At 35.1% G+C, this 21,164-nt stretch overlaps 1 protein-coding gene across 3 annotated transcripts in view; it reads left to right on the top strand.

Annotated features, from left to right (window-relative positions):
• Positions 1-18,379, top strand: part of SYT14 (synaptotagmin 14) — a 135,401-nt gene extending 117,022 nt beyond the window's left edge. For 2 of the 3 annotated variants that reach the window (XM_055319374.1, XM_055319372.1), the window contains exons 5-6: positions 14,117-14,306; positions 18,066-18,379. In XM_055319374.1, coding sequence (XP_055175349.1) covers positions 14,117-14,306; positions 18,066-18,379 — 504 coding nt within the window. Of the gene's footprint in view, positions 1-14,116; positions 14,307-16,783; positions 16,841-18,065 lie in introns of all 3 variants that reach the window. The other variant, XM_055319373.1, reaches the window with a different exon arrangement.
• Positions 18,380-21,164: the final 2,785 nt, after the last annotated feature.

Genomic DNA, 21,164 nt, shown 5'->3' with positions numbered 1-21,164 from the left:
AGCTTTGAGTAACACTTAACAAGTCTGATTTATATATGAGACCTCTACTTAATAAATGTAAGCATATGTAGAACAGTTACAAATGGCAACCATATGCTAGGCCGCAAAGGAAGTCTCCCCAAATATCAAAGAATCAACATCATATAAAATTCTTTGACCACATTGCAATGAAATTAGAAATTCATTCAACATACATCTGTTGTACACATACTTTGCCAGACATTGTTCTAGTTATTTGGTGTACATTAATGAAAAACAGAAATAAATTTTGACCTGCATGGAACTTAAACTGTGGGGAAGGGGAGAGAGACACAATAAACATAATGAACATAATAGGTGTACAGCATACAAGAAGATTATCAGTAGTATGTGGGAAAAAATAAGAATACTAGTGGCAAAGGGATAGGTGTTATTTTATTTTTTTTAAGTTTTTATTTAAATTCCCTTTAGAAACATACAATGTAATTTTACTTTCAGGTGTACAGGTTAATGATTCAGCACTTCCATACAACACCCTGTGCTCATCACAAGTGCACTCCTTAATCCCCATCACCTATATCACCCATCCCTTCACCCATCTCCCTTCTGGTAACCATCAGTTTGTTTTCTATAGTTGAGTCTGTTTCTTGGTTGGCCTCTCTCTTTTTTTTTCCTTTTACTCATTTGTTTTGTATCTTGCATTCCACATATGAGTGAAATTATATGGTATTTCTCTTCCTCTGACTTATTTTGCTTAGCATAATACTCTCTACCTCCATCCATGTCGTTGCAAATGGCAACATTTAATTCTTTTTTATGGCTGAATAATATTCTATATTATATATACATACCACGTCTTCTTTATCCATTCATCAATCGTTGGATGCTTGGGCTGTTTCCATAATTTGACTATGGTAGATAACACCTCTGTAAACATAGGGATGCATATATCCCTTTGAATTAGTATTCTTTTGCTAAATATATAGCAGCGCCATTGCTGGATCATAGGGTAGCTCTATTTTTAACTTTTTGAGGAACCTCCATCCTGTTTTTCAGAGCAGCTGCACCAGTTTGCATTCCCACCAACAGTGCAATAGGGTTCCCCTTTCTCCACATCTTCACCAACACTTACTGTTTCTTGTTTTGTTGATTTTAGCCATTCTGACAGGCATGAGGTGACATCTCATTGTGGTTTTGATTTGCGTTTCCCTGATGGTAAGTGATGATGAGCATCTTTTCATGTGTCTGTTGGCCATCTGGATGTCCTTTTTGGGAAAATGTCTGTTCATGCCTTCTGCCTACTTTAATTTGGATTATTTGGGTTTTGGTGTTGATTTATATAAGTTCTTATATGTTTTGGATACTAACCCTTTATCAGATATGTCATTTGCAAATATCTTCTCCCATTCCACAGGTTACCGTTTAGTTTTGTTGATTGTTTCCTTCGCTGTGCAGAAGCTTTTATTTTAATGTAGTCCCAATAGTTTACTTTTTATAGACAGGAGACCTGTCTAGAAAGAAGTTGCTGCCTGTGTTCTCTTCTGTGATTTTGACAGCTCCACATTTAGGTCTTTCATCCATTTTGAATTCATTTTCGTGTATGGTGGAAGAAAGTGGTCCAGTTTCATTCTCTTGCATGTTGCTCTCCAGGTTTCCCAACACCATGTGTTGAAGAGACATTCTTTTTCCCATTGGATATTCTTTTCTGCTTTGTTGAAGATTAGTTGACCATACAATTGTGGGTTCAGTTCTGAATTTTCTTTTCTGTTCCACTGATCTGTGTGTCTACTTTTGTGCCAGTGCCATACTGTTTTGATTGCTTCAGCTTTGTAATAGAGCTTAAAGTCCAGAATTGTGACGCCTCCAGCTTTGATTTTCTTTTTCAAGATTGCTTTGCTATTAGGAGTCTTTTGTGGTTCCATACATATTTTAGGTTTGTTGGTTCCAGCTCTGTGAAAAATGCTGATGGTATTTTGATAGAGATTGCATTAAATGTGTAGATTGCTTTGAGAACTATAGACATTTTAATAATATTTGTACTTCCAAGCCATGAGCATGTATGTCGTTCCATTTCTTTGTGTCCTCCAGTTTCTTTCATCAGGGTTTTATAAAAGTTCTCAGGGTGCAGAGTACACCTTTGGTTAGGTTTATTCCTAGGTAGCTAATTGTTTTTGGTGCAGTCATAAATGGAATTGATTGCTTAATTTTGCTTTCTGCTACTTCATTATTGGTGTATAGAAATGCAACAGATTTCTGTACATTGATTTTGTATTCTGCAACTTTACTGAATTCATTTATATGTTCTAGGAGTTTTTTAGTGGAGTCCTTCAAGTTTTCTATATAATCAAGTCATCTGCGAGTAGTAAAAGTTTTATTTCATATTGATTTCGATGCCTTTTATTTCTTTTTGTTGTCTGATTGCTGTGGCTAGGACTTCCAGTACTGTGTTGAATAAAAGTGGTGAGAATGGACATCCTGTCCTGTTCCTGACCGTAGAGGAAAAGCTCTGTTTTTCCCCATTGGGAGTGATATCAGCTGTGAGTTTTTCATAGATGGCCCTTATTATGTTGAGATATGTTCCCTGTAAAGCTACTTTATTGAAGGTTTTTATCATGAATGGATGTTGTACTTTGTGAAATGCTTTTCCTGCATATATTGAAATGATCATATGGTTCTTATCCTTCCTTTTATTAATGTGATGTATCATGTTGATTGATTTGCAAATATTGAACCAGTCTTGCAACCCAAGAAAAAATCCCACTTGATTGTGGTGAATAATTTTTTAATGTATTGTGATATTCAGTTTGCTAGTACTTTCTTGAGAATTTCTGCTTCTGTGTTCATCAGGGATATTGGCCTGTAGTTCTCTTTTATAGTAGTGTCTTTACTGCTTTTGATATCAGAGTAATGCTGACCTCATAGAATGAATTTGGAAGCTTTACTTCCTTTTCTATTGTTTTGGAATAGTTTGAGAAGAATAGATACTAATTCTTCTTTAAATGTTTGGTAGAATTCACCTGTGAAGACATCTGGTCCTGGACTTTTGTCAGTTGGGAATTTTTTGATTACTGAGTCATTCCTTTGCTGGTCTCTTCAAGTTTGAAGTTTTGGTAGTTTATATGTTTCTAGGAATTTATCCATTTCTTCTAGGTTGTCCAATTTGTTGACATATAGTTTTTCATAATATTCTCATAAATGTATTTCTTTGGTGCTGGTTGTTATTTCTTCCCTCTCATTCGTGATTTTATTTATTTGAATCCTTTCTTTTTTTCTTCTTGATAAGTCTGGCTAGAGATTTATCAATTTTATTCATTTTTCATAGAACCAGCTCCTGGTTTCAAAGATCTGTTCTAATGTTTCTTTTAGTTTCTGTGTCATTTATTTCTGCTCTAATCTTTATTATTTCCTTCCTTCAGTTGGCCTTAAGCTTTGTTGTTGTTTCTCTAGCTTCCTTGGGTATAAGTTTAGGTTATTTATTTGAGCTTTTTCTTGCATCTTGAAGTAGGCCTGTATTGCCATACACTTCCCCTTAGGACCACTTTTGCTGCATCCCATGGTGTTTTCATTTTCATTTGCTTCCATGTATTTTTTTATTTCTTCTTTGATTTCCTGGTTGACCCATTCATTGCTTAGTAGTATGTTTAACTTTCATGTATTTGTGGTCTTTCCAGATTATTTCTTGTGGTTGAGTTCTAGTTTCATAGCATTGTGGTCAGAAAACGTGCATGGTATGACTTCAGACTTTTTGTCTTTGTGGAGGCTTGTTCTGTGACCTAATAGGTGATCTATTCTGGAGACTGTTCCGTGTGCACTTGAAAAGTGTGTATTCTTCTGTTTTAAGACGGGATGTTCTGAACATATCTTTTAAGTTCATCCAGTGTGTTCATTGTTTCCTTGTTAATTTTCTGTCCATCAATGTAAGTGGGGTATTAAAGTTCCTTACTATTATATTATTATCAATTAGTTCCTTTATGTTTATTATTAACTATTGTATAAACTTGGGTGCTCCCATGCATTGGGTACATAGATATTTACAATTGTCATATTTTCTTGTTGGATTGTCACCTACCTATATGAAGTAGTATCTTTGTCTCTTGTTACAGTCTTTGCTTTAAAGTCTAGTTTGTCCAATATAAATATTGCAGCCCTGGTTTTCTTTTGACATCCATGTGCATGATTGATGTTTCTCCATCCCCTCACTTTCAATCTGAGGTGTCTTTAGGTCTAAAATGAATCACTTGTAGGCAGCATATAGATGGATCTTGGTTTTTTTTTTTATCCATTCTGACACCCTGTGTCTTTTGATTGAAGCATTTAGTTCATTTACATTCAGAGTAATTGTTAATAGATATATGTATTATTGAAATTTTATTACTTGTATTGTCATTGTTGCTGGAGATTTTCACTCATCTTTTCTTATCTTTCTCTCATGTTTTGCTGATTTTCTTTAGTAATATATTTGGATTTATTTTTCTTTATTCTTTACATGTTTGTTAGTTGTTAGTGGTTTTTGATAAATGGCTACCTTTAGGTTTATATATAACCTCTTCTGCAAATAGCAGTTTATATAAAGTTGGTGGTCATTCAAGTTTGAACCCAGTCTTCTCTCCTCTTCTCCCCATGATTTAGGTATATGTTATTATATTTTATATTTTTGTGTGTGTGAGTTCCTCAATTGATTTTTACAGAAATATTCATTTTTACTGTTTTTGTGTTTCCTGCCTTTATAGTGTCACTTTTGGTCTCAGGAAGGTATAGTTTTAAATGAGAAGTAGGATAAAGCTTATTGAGAGTATAACATGTGAATAAAGGATTTGGAAGAAAGGAGTAGTTACTTATGTGCATATCTGGGGAAAGAACATTGCAAGCAGATGGAAGAGCCAATCCTGAGAGCCCAGAGTATGTGTGTTGTTAAAAGGAACAGGAAGGAGGCCTATTTAGCTAGAACTCCATGATTAAGAAGTAGCATATTAGAAGGTAAGGTAAACAAGGCAGTCTCTTACCACTCCCATCCCCCAAATCTGTATATTTGGATACTCAAACAAAAAAAAACTTTCTAAATTAACTCAGAGGAAAAAACATAATGGAAATGAGACATAGTTAGAATCAAACAAATGAAAACACTATTAAATTTGTGTGTTACATCTGTAACAGTATTAGAGGGAAATGTATAGCCTTAAATATATTTGTAAGAAGATAAGAAACAGTGCAAATTCTTCCACCTAAAGAAGTTTGAAATGAAGAATTATTGAAAGAAAAATAGTAAAGAGATTTAACAAAAACAAAAGTTGTTTTTTTTAAATTATTAATATAATAGGTAAACACCTGGAAGTATTTATCATGAAAGAAAAATAAACAATATGTTAAATGAAAAGGAGGACATAATCACAATTCAGTGGAAATTTTTTTAGTTTTTTGAAAATTTTGTTTAATTGAGAGAGATCATGTGTGCATGCACACAAACAGGTGGTGGGAGTGAGAAGCAGAGGGGGAGGGAGAGAATCTCAAGCAGACTCCATGCTGAGCCTGGAGCCCCAACAGAGCTTGATCTCACAACCCTGACATTATGACCTGAGCCAAAATCAAGAGTTGAGTGCTTACTTGCCTGAGCCACCCAGGTGCCCATCAGTGGAAATTTAAAATCATAAGGAGAATAACTCTAGGAAAACAAACTTGAAGACTTTTTGAAATGGGCAGTTTTTTTGAAAATACAAATTTCTAAAAAGTGATCTAGGAATCACAGAAAACATGAAAAGACTTGTTACCATTAAGAAATTCAATCAGTCGTCAAAAAAGATTCTCATAAAAGAGAAAAAGAAAAAAAGATGGTTGAGTTTCAGAGGCAAGTTTTACCCAACTTCAGTGAACAAATAACTCTCCCAAAATAATGCCTATTTGATGAAAAACATACATGTATGTATATATGTATATGGTTACATATGTATATGTGCATAAGTGTATATATTTTTTTGCTCAATTCAACTTAACTGTCTAATTTGGGATTTCTGCATATATGTTTATAAGTGAGATTGGCTTATAATTTTCTTATGTTCTTCTTGTCTAGTCGGTGTCAAAATTATACAAGTCTCAAAAGAGAAGCCGAGTACTTTTCCTTTGCATCCTCTGAAATAGTTTATATGGCAGTGGAGTTATCCGAGAGCATGAGAAAAATCTATGAACTTTATAAACCAGTCTTACAAGCATATATACAAGAATGTCAAATTAAACATGTTCCAATTGACCACAGCAAGAAAAATAACATATGCATATATTTGCATATGTGTATATACATACCTATATATGCATCTTAATCAAAGCAAGAATTTTGCATGACCATTTCTACGTGATGCTGTCATCAAGTACTGAAAATATAAAATATTTTACTTTTACTTGTTTTACAATTAATTTTTTTAAGATTTTATTTATTTATTCATGAGAGACCCAGAGAGAGAGAGACAGAGACAGAGACACAGGCAGAGAGAGGCAAGCTCCACGCAGGATTCCCAATGTGGGACTCGATCCCAGGACTCCAGGATCACACCCTGGGTCGAAGGCAGGCGCCAAACCGCTGTGCCACCCAGGTGTCCCTACAATTAATTTTTCTTATATCTCAAACCTTATCAATGCATTTTCAGTATTAATATGAGATGACTTTGTGAGAGAGAAAAGGAGAATTTACTACTTTTTCTTTCACTCTCCATCACCTATCCTGAATATCAGAGCTGTGCCCCAGGAGTATAGTAACATAACAGTCCCTTTTGCTGAACTATCTTTTCCTCCTCCTTGGCTCTCACAAGGCTGATGATTGCAGACCCCAGCCAGCAAAGGGCATGAGGGAAGTAGCCACAGGCACAGCAGCATCATGAGTGGTCCTCAGGAATGTGGGTGACAGCCCTCACAGAAGGCCGAGGGGAGGAAAAGCAGGGACGAATGACCTAGAACACACATCTTCTCCTTGTGGCCACAGCCTCCAGAGTTTGCTTGGGAGACCAACCCACCTCTGTACTTCTGAAGTGACTTTATTCCAAAGCCCTAGAATTAAATCTCATGGGCCTTGACTTGTAAGTCTGGAGTTCTGCTTTGAAGCGGTCAGGATGCAATCTTCCTCTTTCCTACAACACTCAGAGCTGCTGAAAACCATCTGGCAACTAGGAGGAAAGAGTCTACCTGAGAATAAAGCCAAATTTGGGTAACACATTAGTAAAATGGACAAGGAGAACTAGTTCCTAGTGGCCTGGGTTAAGGTGTGGATCAATGAGTACCTGAAGCCATCTCCCCACTAACTGTTGTGTTATGGAAGCCAATAAATTCCCTTGTGCCACTTAACCTAGTTGGATGCTCTGGCACTTGCAACTGAAAGGATCCTGATTCCAACACTATGAATTTAAGCTGTCCACCCACCTCTGGCTCACTTGTAAGTTATCCTTTGGGGTCGTTCAGTATCTTTACCCCTACTAACATACAGAACGCTTCTCCTTTACACTGGATGGGGGAGGGAGTGGAGGCGGAAGTGGGGCAAGATTTGGAGCAGTGACACTTCCCCGAAACTGCCTCTGCTTATCTCCTCCTTCCCTAGCATGATGAAGTTGAGTATCTTGGGGCTGGGAAGGGGGCCCTGGCACCACTGCGTCAACAATGCAGCGGGTGACTTCCCTCTGGTCACACTACAGCACCCTCTGCGTCCTCATCACCCCATTTCCAGAAGAATGTAATGGAAGCATTTCATGTGTAAATTACATTAAAAACCAGAGAATATCTTCCAGCCACAGTGAAAATAAATTCAACAAATTATTCAAATTTATAGTAATTATCATTGCACAGCTCAGCAGCTTTACCTTAAAAATACTGGCTATAAGTGGTTACAAGTAAGGTGGAATCAATTTAGTATTCATAAAAAGCCTAGTACATTTCCTTAATAGGAATTATATTGTATTTTTGATCTTACAGTTTTTTTCCCTCTATATTTGCAAGTTCCCACCTAATTTTAACCTATTAGCAACATTAAGGACATGTAATGTGTGTCATAACCATTAACAATGCTTGTGGTAAACATTATATAGAGTTTACTCATTTCTCTGAAAAATTCAATAGACTTCTTTCTGTTTTCACAGAATTGCTTATAATCCTCCACCCTGGGGCAGAGGACTGGGGGGAGGGGGGTGCGATGGAGGGGGGTGGCGGGGGAGGAGGAGAGGAAGTATTAAAAAGAAATTTTAAAAAAACACCTATGTTAGATGGAAAGAAGATATACTTTTACTTTGGGGAGCCTGTGGGACTATTCCTTTAAGTAGACCTAATTATGATTGGGATTTGTTTGACTTTGGGTTAATCACCCACAGTTACTGCAACCTAGGCAAGCCCTAGTTATAAATTAATGATGGGGTCTGCAGAGAGAGGTGACATTCCTGAGCATACACCTAATGGAGCAGCATGCCCTGAGGACCAGTCAGAGGAAAGATGCCACTCGGGTATATAGGATCTGTATTTAATTTGCCTTTCCTGCAGTTGGTCTATTTCTGTAGTTATTCTGCACTGTTCCTCTTGCACTCCGGGATCTCCTCGGGCTGCCACCCCTCTGCCCATCTCGGATGGGCATTCCACCAATGGTGGTGGGAAGGCCACAAGCTTGGCACTTTTTCTAAGGTGCCAAATAAATTCAGAAGGAATTATTTTAGACAATGGTGTTCTGTGTTTTGTGTTTTGTTTGTCTCTTAAACACTACTATATTTCAGCAGGGCTTCCTGAAATAGAATGTGATCACCAAGGATCGTATCACTCTTGCTTTTTTGTTGGGCTTGGAGACAAGGACATTTTTGCAGCAGTAAAGTGAGAACAGAAGTTGGCTGTTTTCCTTAGAAGCAAGAAAGGCCTTTCCCAGGACTTTCTTGGTACATCACTTTGTGGCGCAAAATTGGCAGTATGACCTCTATGTTAATAAGAAAATACTAGATTCACGTGTTATTATCTGACAGTAGGTTAATGTGAAAAATACTGTATTATGAAAAATGTATTTCACAATATTCTAACAGATGCTGCTAGTATAATGGCCTAATGTAGCAAATGCACCAAATGTGCTTGAGCATGTTTTTGACACTATTTTCATAAGTGATGATATATCCTAATTGAAACTTACTAAAATTATGTTTTCTCCTCCAACTGTCATGAAAACATACCAAACTATGTGTTTTGTATACCCATGATTTAGGAATATAAGATGTATATTCCTTTTGGCTTTCTCCTCTGTAATTGAGAGTTAGATTTGAAAATATGAGATGTTATCCCTCTGAATACTTGTCCAGTGAGTTAATTCAGTTCCCAGGTATGCATTTATTCTCTTTAACCACTTGTACAGCCAACAGTAGACTCGAAGATTTGTAGAAAACATTTTTAGATTTTTTTAAATCTGAAAAATCTACATCTAAAATGTTTTAAATCTAAAAACCCATTATAGAAAATAGTGGGTTTTTTTTTTTTTTTTGGAACTCGTGGAGTTAATTCCCTTAGGAATCTTCAGAGAAAGTTCTAAATATGTATTTTTATCACCACACATTAATTTGTGTATATATTGTGTCCTTGTATTACATAATTCTTTCATTAAGCCTTTTATCTTTTGAAATCCAGGGTGCATTAGAAAAGTATGAAAAACAGGGCAGCCTGGGTGGCTCAGTGGTTTAGCGCCGCCTTCAGCCCAGGGCGTGATCCTGGAGACCCGGGATCGGGTCCCACGTCGGGCTCCCTGCATGGAGCCTGCTTCTCCCTCTGCCTGTGTCTCTGCCTCTCTCTCTGTGTGTTCTCATGAATAAATAAATAAAATCTTTAAAAAGAAAAAAAAGAAAAGTATGAAAAACAGAAATGTACAACCCATGTAATTTCAATCCAGGTCAAGAAATAAAACATGACCAATACCCCCAGATACTCCCATCATGCCCTTCCCAATCACTGTATCTTCTCTCCCTCATCCCTAGACTTAATCAGAATTTTGACTTTTACATTAATCAACTTTCTTGATTGATTTATAGTTTCACCACCTGTTTACGCATTTGAAATACTATGGTTAAGTTTTGTCTGGTCTTTGATTTTGGGGTTTTTTGTTGGGGTTGCTGTCCTTGAAATTTAAATAAATGGAGTTAATACAACCAAGTATCCTTTTAGGTCCAACATTTTTTACTCGAAGTCATGTTTGTAAATGTAGTTATAATTAGTTTTCATTGCTGTATAGCATATACAGTATCATTGCTGTTCTGTATGAACTCACCACAAATTATCCATTCTGCTGTTTGGGGCTCTTGTGAATAATACTGCTGTGGACATTCTTTTGTATGTCTTTTGACAAACGTTGCACAAATTTCTAATGGGTATATACTGACAGGTCATAAGGTATGTGTATTTTTAACATTTTTTAAAGCCATATTACTCTGCTACCAGAGGGATCATGCAAGTTCCCATTATTCTGTGTCCTCACCACACATAGCCTGTTTTAGCCTGTTTTTGTGTAATGATACCTCGGTTTTAATTTCCATTTCCCTGATTACTAATAAAGTTAAACAACCTTTCATATATCTATTGGCTGCTCTTCTGTGAAATTGCTGGTTCAAATGTCTCGCTCTTTTTATATTGTGTTGTCTTTTTCTTATTTGATTTATAAGTGTTCTTTATGTATCCTGGATTTGAGCTGATTGTGCACTATATGTGTTTTACACCTCTCTCACACCCAGTTGTTTGCTTTTTCACCATCCTAAACGTTTCTGCTGAAGCTCAGAAATTCTTAATTTTAATGTTTTCAGGTTCACCAAGTTTTTCCTTTATGATTAATGCTTTTCTGTCCTCTTTAGAAATTCTTTCCCTACCCTGAGATTGTGAATATAATCCCTTATGTTAACATATAGCTCTATCAAAAAATATATATATGTATAGCTCTATCATTTTGCTTTTTATTATTTAGATTCAGAATTGACTTTTTGGTATGTTTTGAGGTAGGGGTTAACTTTCATTTATTTCTGGTTGGATAACCAACCAGTTGTCTTAGCACTATTCATTAAAAAGTTGATACTTTTCCCACTGCTTTGTAGTTCCACCCATGTTATAAATTAAGGGTCTGTGTGTATCAAGGTTAATTTGTAGGCTTTCTGTTCTGTTAGTGTATTTTACATTGTTTTTATCATGTCTTAAATAATGTAGCTTTATGATAAATTTTGATACTCAGAACAGTGCATTCTACTGTTATTTTATTTTATTTTATGGTGGTAAAAACATTTAATGTGATGTTTTGTGCTTTAACAAATGTTTAAGTGTACAATACAATATTGTTAATTAGAGGCACTACATGGTACAGCAGACCTCTAGAACTGATTCGCCTAACATAACTGTAACTATACTCATTGAACAGTATCTCCATTTTCCGCTACCCCCACCCTTTGGCAACCAATATTCTGCTCTGTTCTTCTGTGAGTGTGGCTATTTTAGATATTTCATATAAGTGGAATCATTCAGTATTTGTCTGTGCCTAGCTTATTTCACTCAGCATCACGTCCTCCAGGTTCATCCATATTGTCACATATGGCAGGATTTCCTTCTTTTTCTAAGGCTAAATAATACTGTGTTGTATGTATAGACCATGAGCACTTCAGGATTCGCTTGTCAAGCTCCACAAAGAAATCTGTTGAGATTCTGACTGTTATTCTATTTAATCTATAGGTCAATTTGGAGAGAATATTACAAAATTGGGCTTTCTAGGGATGCCTGAAGGCAGCTCAGGGCTTGATCCCAGAGTCCCGGGATTGAGTTCCACATCAGGCTTTTTGCATGGAGCCCGCTTCTCCCTCTGCCTGTGTCTCTGCCTCTCTCTGTCTGTCATGAATAAATAAATAAAATATTTTAAAAATTAAAGAAATAATAAAAACAAAAAACAAAATTGGGCTTTCTAATACATTACCATAGTATTTCTGTGTTGCACTTCTCAGTTTGCCTCTATTCAAAGTTTTCAGTGTAGAGACCTCACATATCATTTGTACATTTATTCCTAGATATTTTATATCTTATGCTCTAATAAATGCTAATTAAAAAATTTTTAAGGGACTTGAACTCATGATCCTGAGACCAGGAGTCACACACTTGACCGACTGAGCCAACAAGACACTATTGCTATTTTTGAATAAATTTTATTTTCAGATTTGTTGCTGGTATATAGCAATGTATGGAATTAAAATGTTTACCTTTTTATGCAATTGTAATTCATCTATGAACTTGTTTAGATTTCTTTTGTACATAATTACATAATCTGCACATAAGGACAGTTTTATCTGCTTCCTTCCCTTCCAAATCATTATACATTTTGTTTTGTTTTACTTTATTTTATTGTGTTTAGTAAGGCTAGGATCTTCACCAGCTAAAATCTCCACTACAGTGTTGACTAGAAGTTATATTTGGCACCATTGTCACATCCCCAATTTCAAAGGGGGAACATTCAAAAAAATTTCTATTGAGTACAATGTTACATTTTGCTAGATTTGGTTTGCCAATCATTTATTTAGGGTTTTAAATCTAAGTTCATGAATGAGAAAATTCTGTAATTTTTTTTTTTTTATAATGTCCTTGTCAGGCTTTGGCTTTAAGGTTTTGCTAGATTTTTAAACTGGAGAGTGTTTGTGTTTCCCCTCTTTCCCTGCTATCTAGAAGAGCTTTCATAAGACTTGCAGTATTCATTAGAATTCACTAGTGAAGCCCTCTAGCTAAAGTTTTTTAGTTTTGTTTTTTGTTTGTTTTGGAAGGTTTTTAATTATAAATTCAATCTCTTCAGTAACACTATTCAGATATTCTATTTCTTCTTGTGTGCATATTGGTTAGTTACAGTTTTCTAGGAATCTGTCCATTTCATCAGAATTTCAAATTTGTTGGAAGAAAGTTGTTTTTACTATCCTTTTTTGTTTTCGTGGTCTATAGCATATGTAGTGATGTCTCCTTTTTCATTCCTGATATTCGTTATTCGTGCCTTCTCCCTTTCTTCTTAAATTAGACTCTCTAACATTTATCTATTTTTATTACTCTTTTCAGATAACTTGTTTTCATTATCATTTAGTTATACCATGGGTTATTTCCGAATATATAGGGACTTTCTTCTTTACTAAAAGGTAGTTTTGATTTCTAGCTGATTAAAAGATCTATTCTGAATGATTTCTGCCATTTGAAAATCCTTGCTATTTGCTTTATTTTTGTGAATTTGTGAAAATAACACTGCATGTCTGAGAAGATGTGTATTTCATAGTTAGGGGGTATGGTGTTCTACAATTACCATTAGGTCAGTTTTGCTTATTGTGGTAGTCAAATCTTCTGCATATTTACTGTAATTGTCTGTTTGTTTGGTCAGTTGCTAAAAGAAAGTATGCTAAAATCATCCCCAGTGGTTGTAGATTTGCCTGTTTCTCTTTCTACTTCTGGCAATTTCTGCTTTCTATATTTTGAGCCCCTGTTACTAAATACATGCAAATTTGGACCTATTTTATCTTCCTGGTAAGTTGCAAGTTCAAATTGAGTTTTTACCTCTTCATCTCTAGTAATGGTTATTGCCTTAAAGCTAACCTTGAGTGATACTCATGTAGCTACAATTTTCTTGTGGTTCTTAATTGTATGATAACTTTCCACCTTTTCAACTTTCTATTTCTCAGTGTTTTACATATATTGACTTATAAATAGCAGATAGTTTTTTCTTGTTTATTTAATCAAAGTTTACCAATCTTTGTAATTAAAGATACAGTTAAGACATTTACACTTATTGTATTTGAGTCTAAGTCTGTGTCAGTCTTTAAAAGTAAGTCTTTAAACGACAATTTTTCACATTCCAAAAATAGGTCATTAACACCTATGAGTTTAAGAAATTTATCCTCTCTGATTTGTATATAAATGTGTAGGGATTTACACAACCTTCTCATGTCCTGTTATTTCTTTGACTGCTGTAGAATGAAAAGAAATCCAGGGACTAACGTACACTAAGAACAACATATCTAATCTAGTGTTTTGGGAATTTCGCTGCAGCTCTTGTCTTTATCGTGATTTACCTAATTCTAATAACACAGCATTAACGATGTATCTCTTAAAATATCTTTTTTACAAAACACTATAAAGATTTCATTCTTGATTACAGGGCTGTGACTCCCAAATGAGCGTGTCAGAAATGTCCTGTAGTGAAAGTACATCCTCATGTCAGTCTCTTGAACATGGCTCAGTTCCAGAAATTCTCATTGGCCTGCTTTATAATGCCACAACTGGAAGACTATCTGCAGAAGTGATAAAAGGCAGCCACTTCAAAAACTTGGCAGCAAACAGACCACCCAGTGAGTGAAAAAAAAATTTTTTTTTAATTCCTATGTTTTCTGCACTTATGGGACTCTCAGTGTTAGGGACCTCAATACTATCATTTAGTCTTAACCGATCAAAATGAAATGGTATAATCATCAGCTAATCTGTTTCATGTTTTCTATTCCCAGTCGTTTGGGAAGTAGACAAATTTGAAATTCAAAATATTAATTGTAAGATGACAAGACTTTTAATTTTTCATAGTGTCTGCCAAATAAATTATCCCTATCAGAGCCATTATCTTCCAATGCTATAAAAAGTTAAAGGGTTTTTTAAAGTTAGTAGTATTCCACAGATATGGTCAGGAATATGTATGGCTATTGGTGTCAGCTGAAGAATGATGTTACGTTTTCTGTCTGTATGCAGTACTATGAACTAATGTTAATATTTCTGTATTTTTTTCTCTTTTCTCCATTAAGATAATTTAAGAAGAAACTATTTCTTCACGCTCTTCCTCCTTTAATATTATACATCAGTACTGCCAGCAGAGTCTTTTCTTAAATAGCTTGGCTTTTCCTTTACCAGGACAAACAAAATTTCCCCTAGATGCGAGAAAAGAGTGAGATGGTAAATCTGTGCCTGTCACTCCTCTCTCCTTATCTCTCTTCCTGCTCATGGAGGTGGGGCCGGATTATGGGAGTGCAGAGAGATTGTCACTCAGTAGACCCCAACACTGTTGGTCAGTATCTAAAGAAATAAGCTGGGAATGTAGCAGCTTCTTTATTCATCTCTGAAATTAAAGATGTTAGTACCCAAACTAAAGATTTGAAAGGAAACCTTGCATAGTAGTAGTGGCCATCTTAAATTTGCTTAAAGATTTCTCTTAAGGCCATCTTTTTACTCTGAGTCTCCAATAATTATTGAATGAAGGGAAACTTCTTCCACCCTTGAATTAAATTATTTACCTCCAAATATCCTCAACATTGTCTTTTTAATTCAAGTGAAAAGTCACAAAAATATATTTGGTTTTCCCTAAGTAATATTGGAAACCATGCTTCTTACAGATATCATAGAGTGTATCTATTCCTGAATTCAAAGTCAGAAGGCCAAAATTATGTTTATCTTTCTACCCTTGGATGAGTAACCTAACTCCCCTAAGTCTGTTTTCTCATAAGTCAAATTAAAGTTGTGACTGTGAGACTCCAATCAGATAAAGATGCATAAAAGAAAGATGGACTTATTATTGTCCCCTTTCTTCTTTCAGAAGGAAGAATTCAGAGGGAGGAAAGAACCAATTCAATTATTAGAATAAGCAGCTTTGGAAGTGGGACCTGGGTTCTCTTTATTGGTACATAGAATGCAAACTCAAATGACCTGGGAAGTAACTTCAATGAATAAGCTTGGCAGGTGAAAGATAAAGAGTGTGGGGAGGCATGTGACAAGTGCATACCCTGCCTCAAGACATTCAGATTCAAAACTTTTGAACACTATAAGAGATAAACAAAATATCTTGTGGGGATACATCCTGCCAACAGCTATCAGTTTGCCATTCTTGCTTTAGCTAGTGGTTTAATTTTTTGACAAATATTTAACTTGAGATGCTAAAAAAAAAAAAATAGCAGAATGGAATGATTTGTTTGCCTTCCTGTCTTTGCTTGTACCCACTCTGATAGAAACAGAGAAAGCAGAACTAAAATGAAGGGAGGGGGCAGTGGAGGCAGGGTGAATAATAAACAGGTTGAGAGATTAGCATCCACAAGACTTCGAGCAGGTGTTTTCAGGTTAAAGAGTAAGTCAGAGCAATTTCCCTTATTTTAGAATTAGATCTTCAATATCAGGGTCGTTAATGGTGTTAGCTGGGAGGCAGCTTGTAGGTAAATATAAGTCGACATTAAAATTAATTGTATGAAGTGGAGTATTTATAAAGTAAAATATAATGCAGTTTCATCAATCTGTCTTATGCTATATATATTCTATGAGATTGTTCTAGGCCTTGAACTGTGTTATTGACTAATTAATCCAAAGAAACAGTGGGAACATGCCAGAGCAAAAATTTCGATAGTCCTATTTTATTTTGTTTAACTTAATTTTATATTACATTGAAAAGTAATGGAAGTGTTTGAAAACCTTAATATTGCATGGATAAACTTCAATACTTCGCATAATAGTAACCCTGTGATAACTTTTATTCAGTCTTTTATAGTCTGATAATTTGCATGATTCTATGTTCAATGTGCTTTAGACCAAGAAGATATCATTATAAAGATGTTCCCCCTTTAAAACAGTGTAATTTTTGTCTAAGATTACACAATGACCTTAAAAATTCTCATTCCATGAAATTTACCCAACACCCCTTTTGTTCAACCCCTCTACCTGAATTAAAATGCTAAAGTTTTGTGTTCTTCCACTCCAGTGAACAGTGTTTCCTCTTTAATTCTAACCTTTGACCCTCTTTCACCCAACAATTGACATCTGGTCATTATTTCTTTTACTGCTTTCCACCCCCTGTTGTCAGATGGACTGTTCTGTTGTCTAAAACACTTGATAGGTGGACAGGTTTATATAATCCGAGGTGAGTTCCTGTAGAGGCTAATTGGATGTTGTCTTTTCATGCAAAAACAAAATACCCTAAAACTTGCCAGCAGTGAAGCTGTCCACCATGTTGGTTTCCAAAAAAAAATGCACATTTATTATCTGTGGTACTTTAAATAAAACTAACTTAGAATTTATCTCTGATTATGGATGATGGTATACAGAGTACGTATAAAATAAGCAAAACTTTTTAAATTAAAGGTTTTATTTTTCATTTATTGTATTTTGATTCATACAATAGATATTTCATGAGAAATATTGCAATTTTCATTAAAATTAATTGAAATTTTGATATGAAGTACACATGATGGATCACCATGCTGAAGATCATTTGCATGAGTCTAAAGAACTTGAAAACACAGTTGTTTGAAGAGAGGGTTTATCTCCCAAATAATCAGCCAATGAACTGTTATGTTTCACTTTGTACACTAAACATCACATCAATTTTTTTTGTAACTCATGAAAATAGTTAAGAATACCATACTTTAAACTTCACATTAAATTCTGCCAAAAAAGAATCCTACAGTATTTATTTTAACTATCCAAAAAGCACATTAAATGTACTCTTGCATGAAATCAGGAGAAAGTTTTACTTGATTTGTTAAACTTTGAGCCCTTAATGCATTTGGCTTCATTTTGGCCCTTTTAAATGTTTTTAAAATATATTTAAAAACCACATCCATGCAGAGATTTTTTTGACATTTCATCCTAAGCTGTTTTGATGTCATCTTTGCATTCTTGTCTTCTTTTCCTCTTTACCATTTGCCTTCATTTCTATTTGTTTGTTTATTCTTATTCTCTGAAAACACAGTGGAATGCTTGACAGTGTTGTGGCTAATTGAGCTTGCTAAGTGTTTATTAATGCTATGACGTCCTGCTTAGTGAAGCTAAATGGGGATGGGCTTGGGCAGGGGCGGTGGGAGGGAAGGATTGAGGGTGGGAGGGTGGAGGAAGGATTATGAGGTATACCTTTCAATTCTAACTGTAATGCAGAAATAGTGAAGTTGAGATATTACGACCCACAGAAGATTTTATAAGCATCTACATCAAAATGGAATTCGTTGAATTTCCATTAAACATGGTATACACCATATCCTTATAAAGTATGAATATTTCATGTTCTCAGCAAATGTCACAAGAAAGGTGTTTTGAGTTTGTTTCAAATGATATTTGTGGTATGTTGTTTTGTTTTGTTTTTTCTGTAGATACGTATGTTAAATTAACTCTCCTGAATTCCATGGGTCAAGAGATGTCCAAATGCAAGACATCCATCCGCAGAGGGCAGCCTAATCCAGTATACAAGGAGACTTTTGTTTTTCAAGTGGCCCTATTTCAACTTTCTGATGTGACACTCATACTGTCTGTGTATAACAAACGCAGCATGAAAAGAAAAGAGATGATAGGCTGGATTTCCTTAGGTCTGAACAGCTCTGGAGAAGAGGAGCTCAATCACTGGACTGAAATGAAAGAGTCGAAAGGACAGCAAGTGTGTAGATGGCATGCGTTACTAGAGTCATGATGAATAGGATAAACGAGCAATTACAATCCAAGGCAGCATTATCTCTGATTGCAGCGTTACTGTTTTTACCTAGTCACCATTAGAAGAGCTGTTCTTTGAAGCCTCATCCTCAACATTCTACCAGAATGCTTTAAGTTCTGTGGAAAGAACATCTAATATTGACACAAATGAAGAAAAGATGTGTCTCTGGTAGAGCTTGTTTGGGAAATGAGACACTTGCATCATCATTGTTAACAGTCCTCCAGAGTTTTAAGAGCATGCTTTTTGTTTGAAGTTAATTTTACTTTAAAAGCAGAAGAGCCAGTCATTTCATGAAAAAAAAAAAAAAAAAACTATGAGTGATTTTTTTTTTTAATTAGAATTTTTAGTTGCAACACTGTTTTAGGATTGTCCTGTTAACCAGGAAACTCGTATTTTGACTGGCTCATCCCTGGTGTTGGAAATGTTCCTTAATCTGAAAAAGTAGGTCTCAGCTCTATCCTGGGGCATATCTGATGGCGAGGGGTTTCAATTACATAGAGAATTGTTTTATTTCAGACATTTTTCCCTCTGTGCACTTAGATTCATTGTGCCTCGGTTCTTCTCAACAGCACTAAATCTCAAGTGCAAGCAAGTATTCATTTTCATAAAGGAATTTTTTTATATGTTATTTAAAAAAAAAAAAAAAAAGCTCATTTCTTCATTTGCCTCTGCTTTTGCCTGATCCAAAGAGACCCAGTCACTGGACTGGTCCCTTGCAAGTCTTTTAGACAGGTTGTACTGTAGAACTACGTAACTTTCTGTTGAAAGCACTTCCTGTATTCTTGTATTCCAATGTAGGAAGCTAATAGAGCAGGACTTTACTTTAAAATTTCTTTCAACAATTGACTCTTTAAAAATTGTAGTAATGTGAAAATACATTTTTTTACAAACTAAGAAAATACAGTAGATAAGCCGTTGAGAATTGAAAACCATTCAAGTTAAAGAAAATGTTAATTATCTGCTCTGAGAATGGAGTGACCAACACTGCATAAAGCAGGTAGCGTTCCAGTAAGAAACTGTTCTCTCTCTAACTCTTCTTCACTCTTACTTCGATTTGTACTTGTGATCTAAAGACTCTCCAGTTCTCAGTTTCAATCAGAACATCATGTTAAAAACAGTTCTGAGATTCCTTATGAAATTTCTAGTGACCTGTGACTAGATTTTATGAAATTTACAGATACGTTCTTCAACGTGACGTCATCCTGTGCCTTTCATGTAAGTTACATTTGCTCATACAGCTTGAAAGTTGTATTTGCAAAATTAGGCCTTCGATTTTTATAAATGTAAAGATTCCTCAGAACAATGTCACAGATCTTTATTTCCTCTGAAGTATGTAAGGGTTGTATAATGTGCTAATTTTTTTAAATGGCAAGGCATTTTCATTTGTTTTTATATTTAGGAACTCTAATTAATCAGGAATATTATAAGCTGTTTTCTTTTTAATTTAGCTTCTTACCCAGTATATAATTTTATGCATATACTTTATTAAATAGAATATGTTTCATATATATGAAAACTATTTTCTTTCTTTCTTTCTAATTTCTAATTAAACTAGACAAAAATATACTATTTACCAGTTATTAAAAAGCAGCATACCATTATTGTTCCTAGTCCCCGCTAAGCACTTATATTATTGTAAGCTGAGGACTTGTTATTGCCACAATAACAAAACCATGCATAGACATTATTACTTCAGCTTGGCTGTACTGAAAGGCCTTAAAAGAAATCCAAAAAGACAGTGAACTCCTAATATTTTTTAGTTTAAAAAATGGCAGCTCTATGCACTCATATACACAAATTATAAGATAAAATACAAATGCTATCTTGGGTGACATGAGGTTTAAGAATGTATGTTATAAAGTTGCATTAAAGAGGAAAACCCATTCTTTTATTGTTACACTAATGAGCTTTCTCCAGGGTTGCTTTTTTTAAATAAATGAGTTAAGTTACAAAGTTAGAATGTGCATCAAATGGTGAAATATCTCGTGTATGTAGCTTCAGCAACAGTAGGGAAAGGGATTTGAAGAGAGTAGGGTGTAGACCCCAGTGAGAAATTTTATTTAAGCATTTAATGCTACCGGGATCTTTTCTGCCTTTGAAACAACTGACTGCATTGCTAAGAACTGGGATCTGCTAATGGAAAGGGTTAGTCTCATTTGTAGCTGTAACAAAGCCTAATCAATAATTGAACACATTATGAGACCAGTGCGGTGCTTTCTCCTTCAGTGACAAGAAGACCTAACTAGCTATTATTTGCTACATCTGTCTTTCTTCAGCCTCTGCCCAGAACTATGTGTGTGCTTTTGATCTATCTTTACGGGGTTATCTGGTATAGACATCAATTCCAAAATGGCTTAATAATTAATTAACAATTTTAAAAGTTTTCAAGAAGGACCCTACCTCCACCCCAGCTGGCAAAGTCCTCAAAGATTATGAATTTCTATGTATGTGTATCTGTATACACACACATGCCTACACACACATACACACACACACACACTTTTAAAGGTGAAGGTGCCCTGGCTTTTTCAGATAAATAATTAGAAGACCATTTATTGAGTTTGTGGATTATTTTTCTCCTCTCTATATTTACTAGAAATTATATTTGGTTTGGGGTGCTATTTGCTGCCATTCTCCTCTACACACAGCAAAATGTGTATCTTTTTATCGTGTGGATTGACACAACTTAGAGTAATTATTCTCCAAAATTTGTCTATTCTTTTAGAAAAAGATTAACTAGCTCTCGAGAGACCCACTTCACTCT

The sequence above is a fragment of the Nyctereutes procyonoides genome, unplaced genomic scaffold (genome assembly GCF_905146905.1).
Source record: "Nyctereutes procyonoides isolate TBG_1078 unplaced genomic scaffold, NYPRO_anot_genome, whole genome shotgun sequence".
Classification (NCBI taxonomy): domain Eukaryota; kingdom Metazoa; phylum Chordata; class Mammalia; order Carnivora; family Canidae; genus Nyctereutes; species Nyctereutes procyonoides.
The sequence above is the reverse complement of the archived record's forward strand: the minus strand, read 5'-3'. Positions and strand labels throughout refer to the sequence as shown.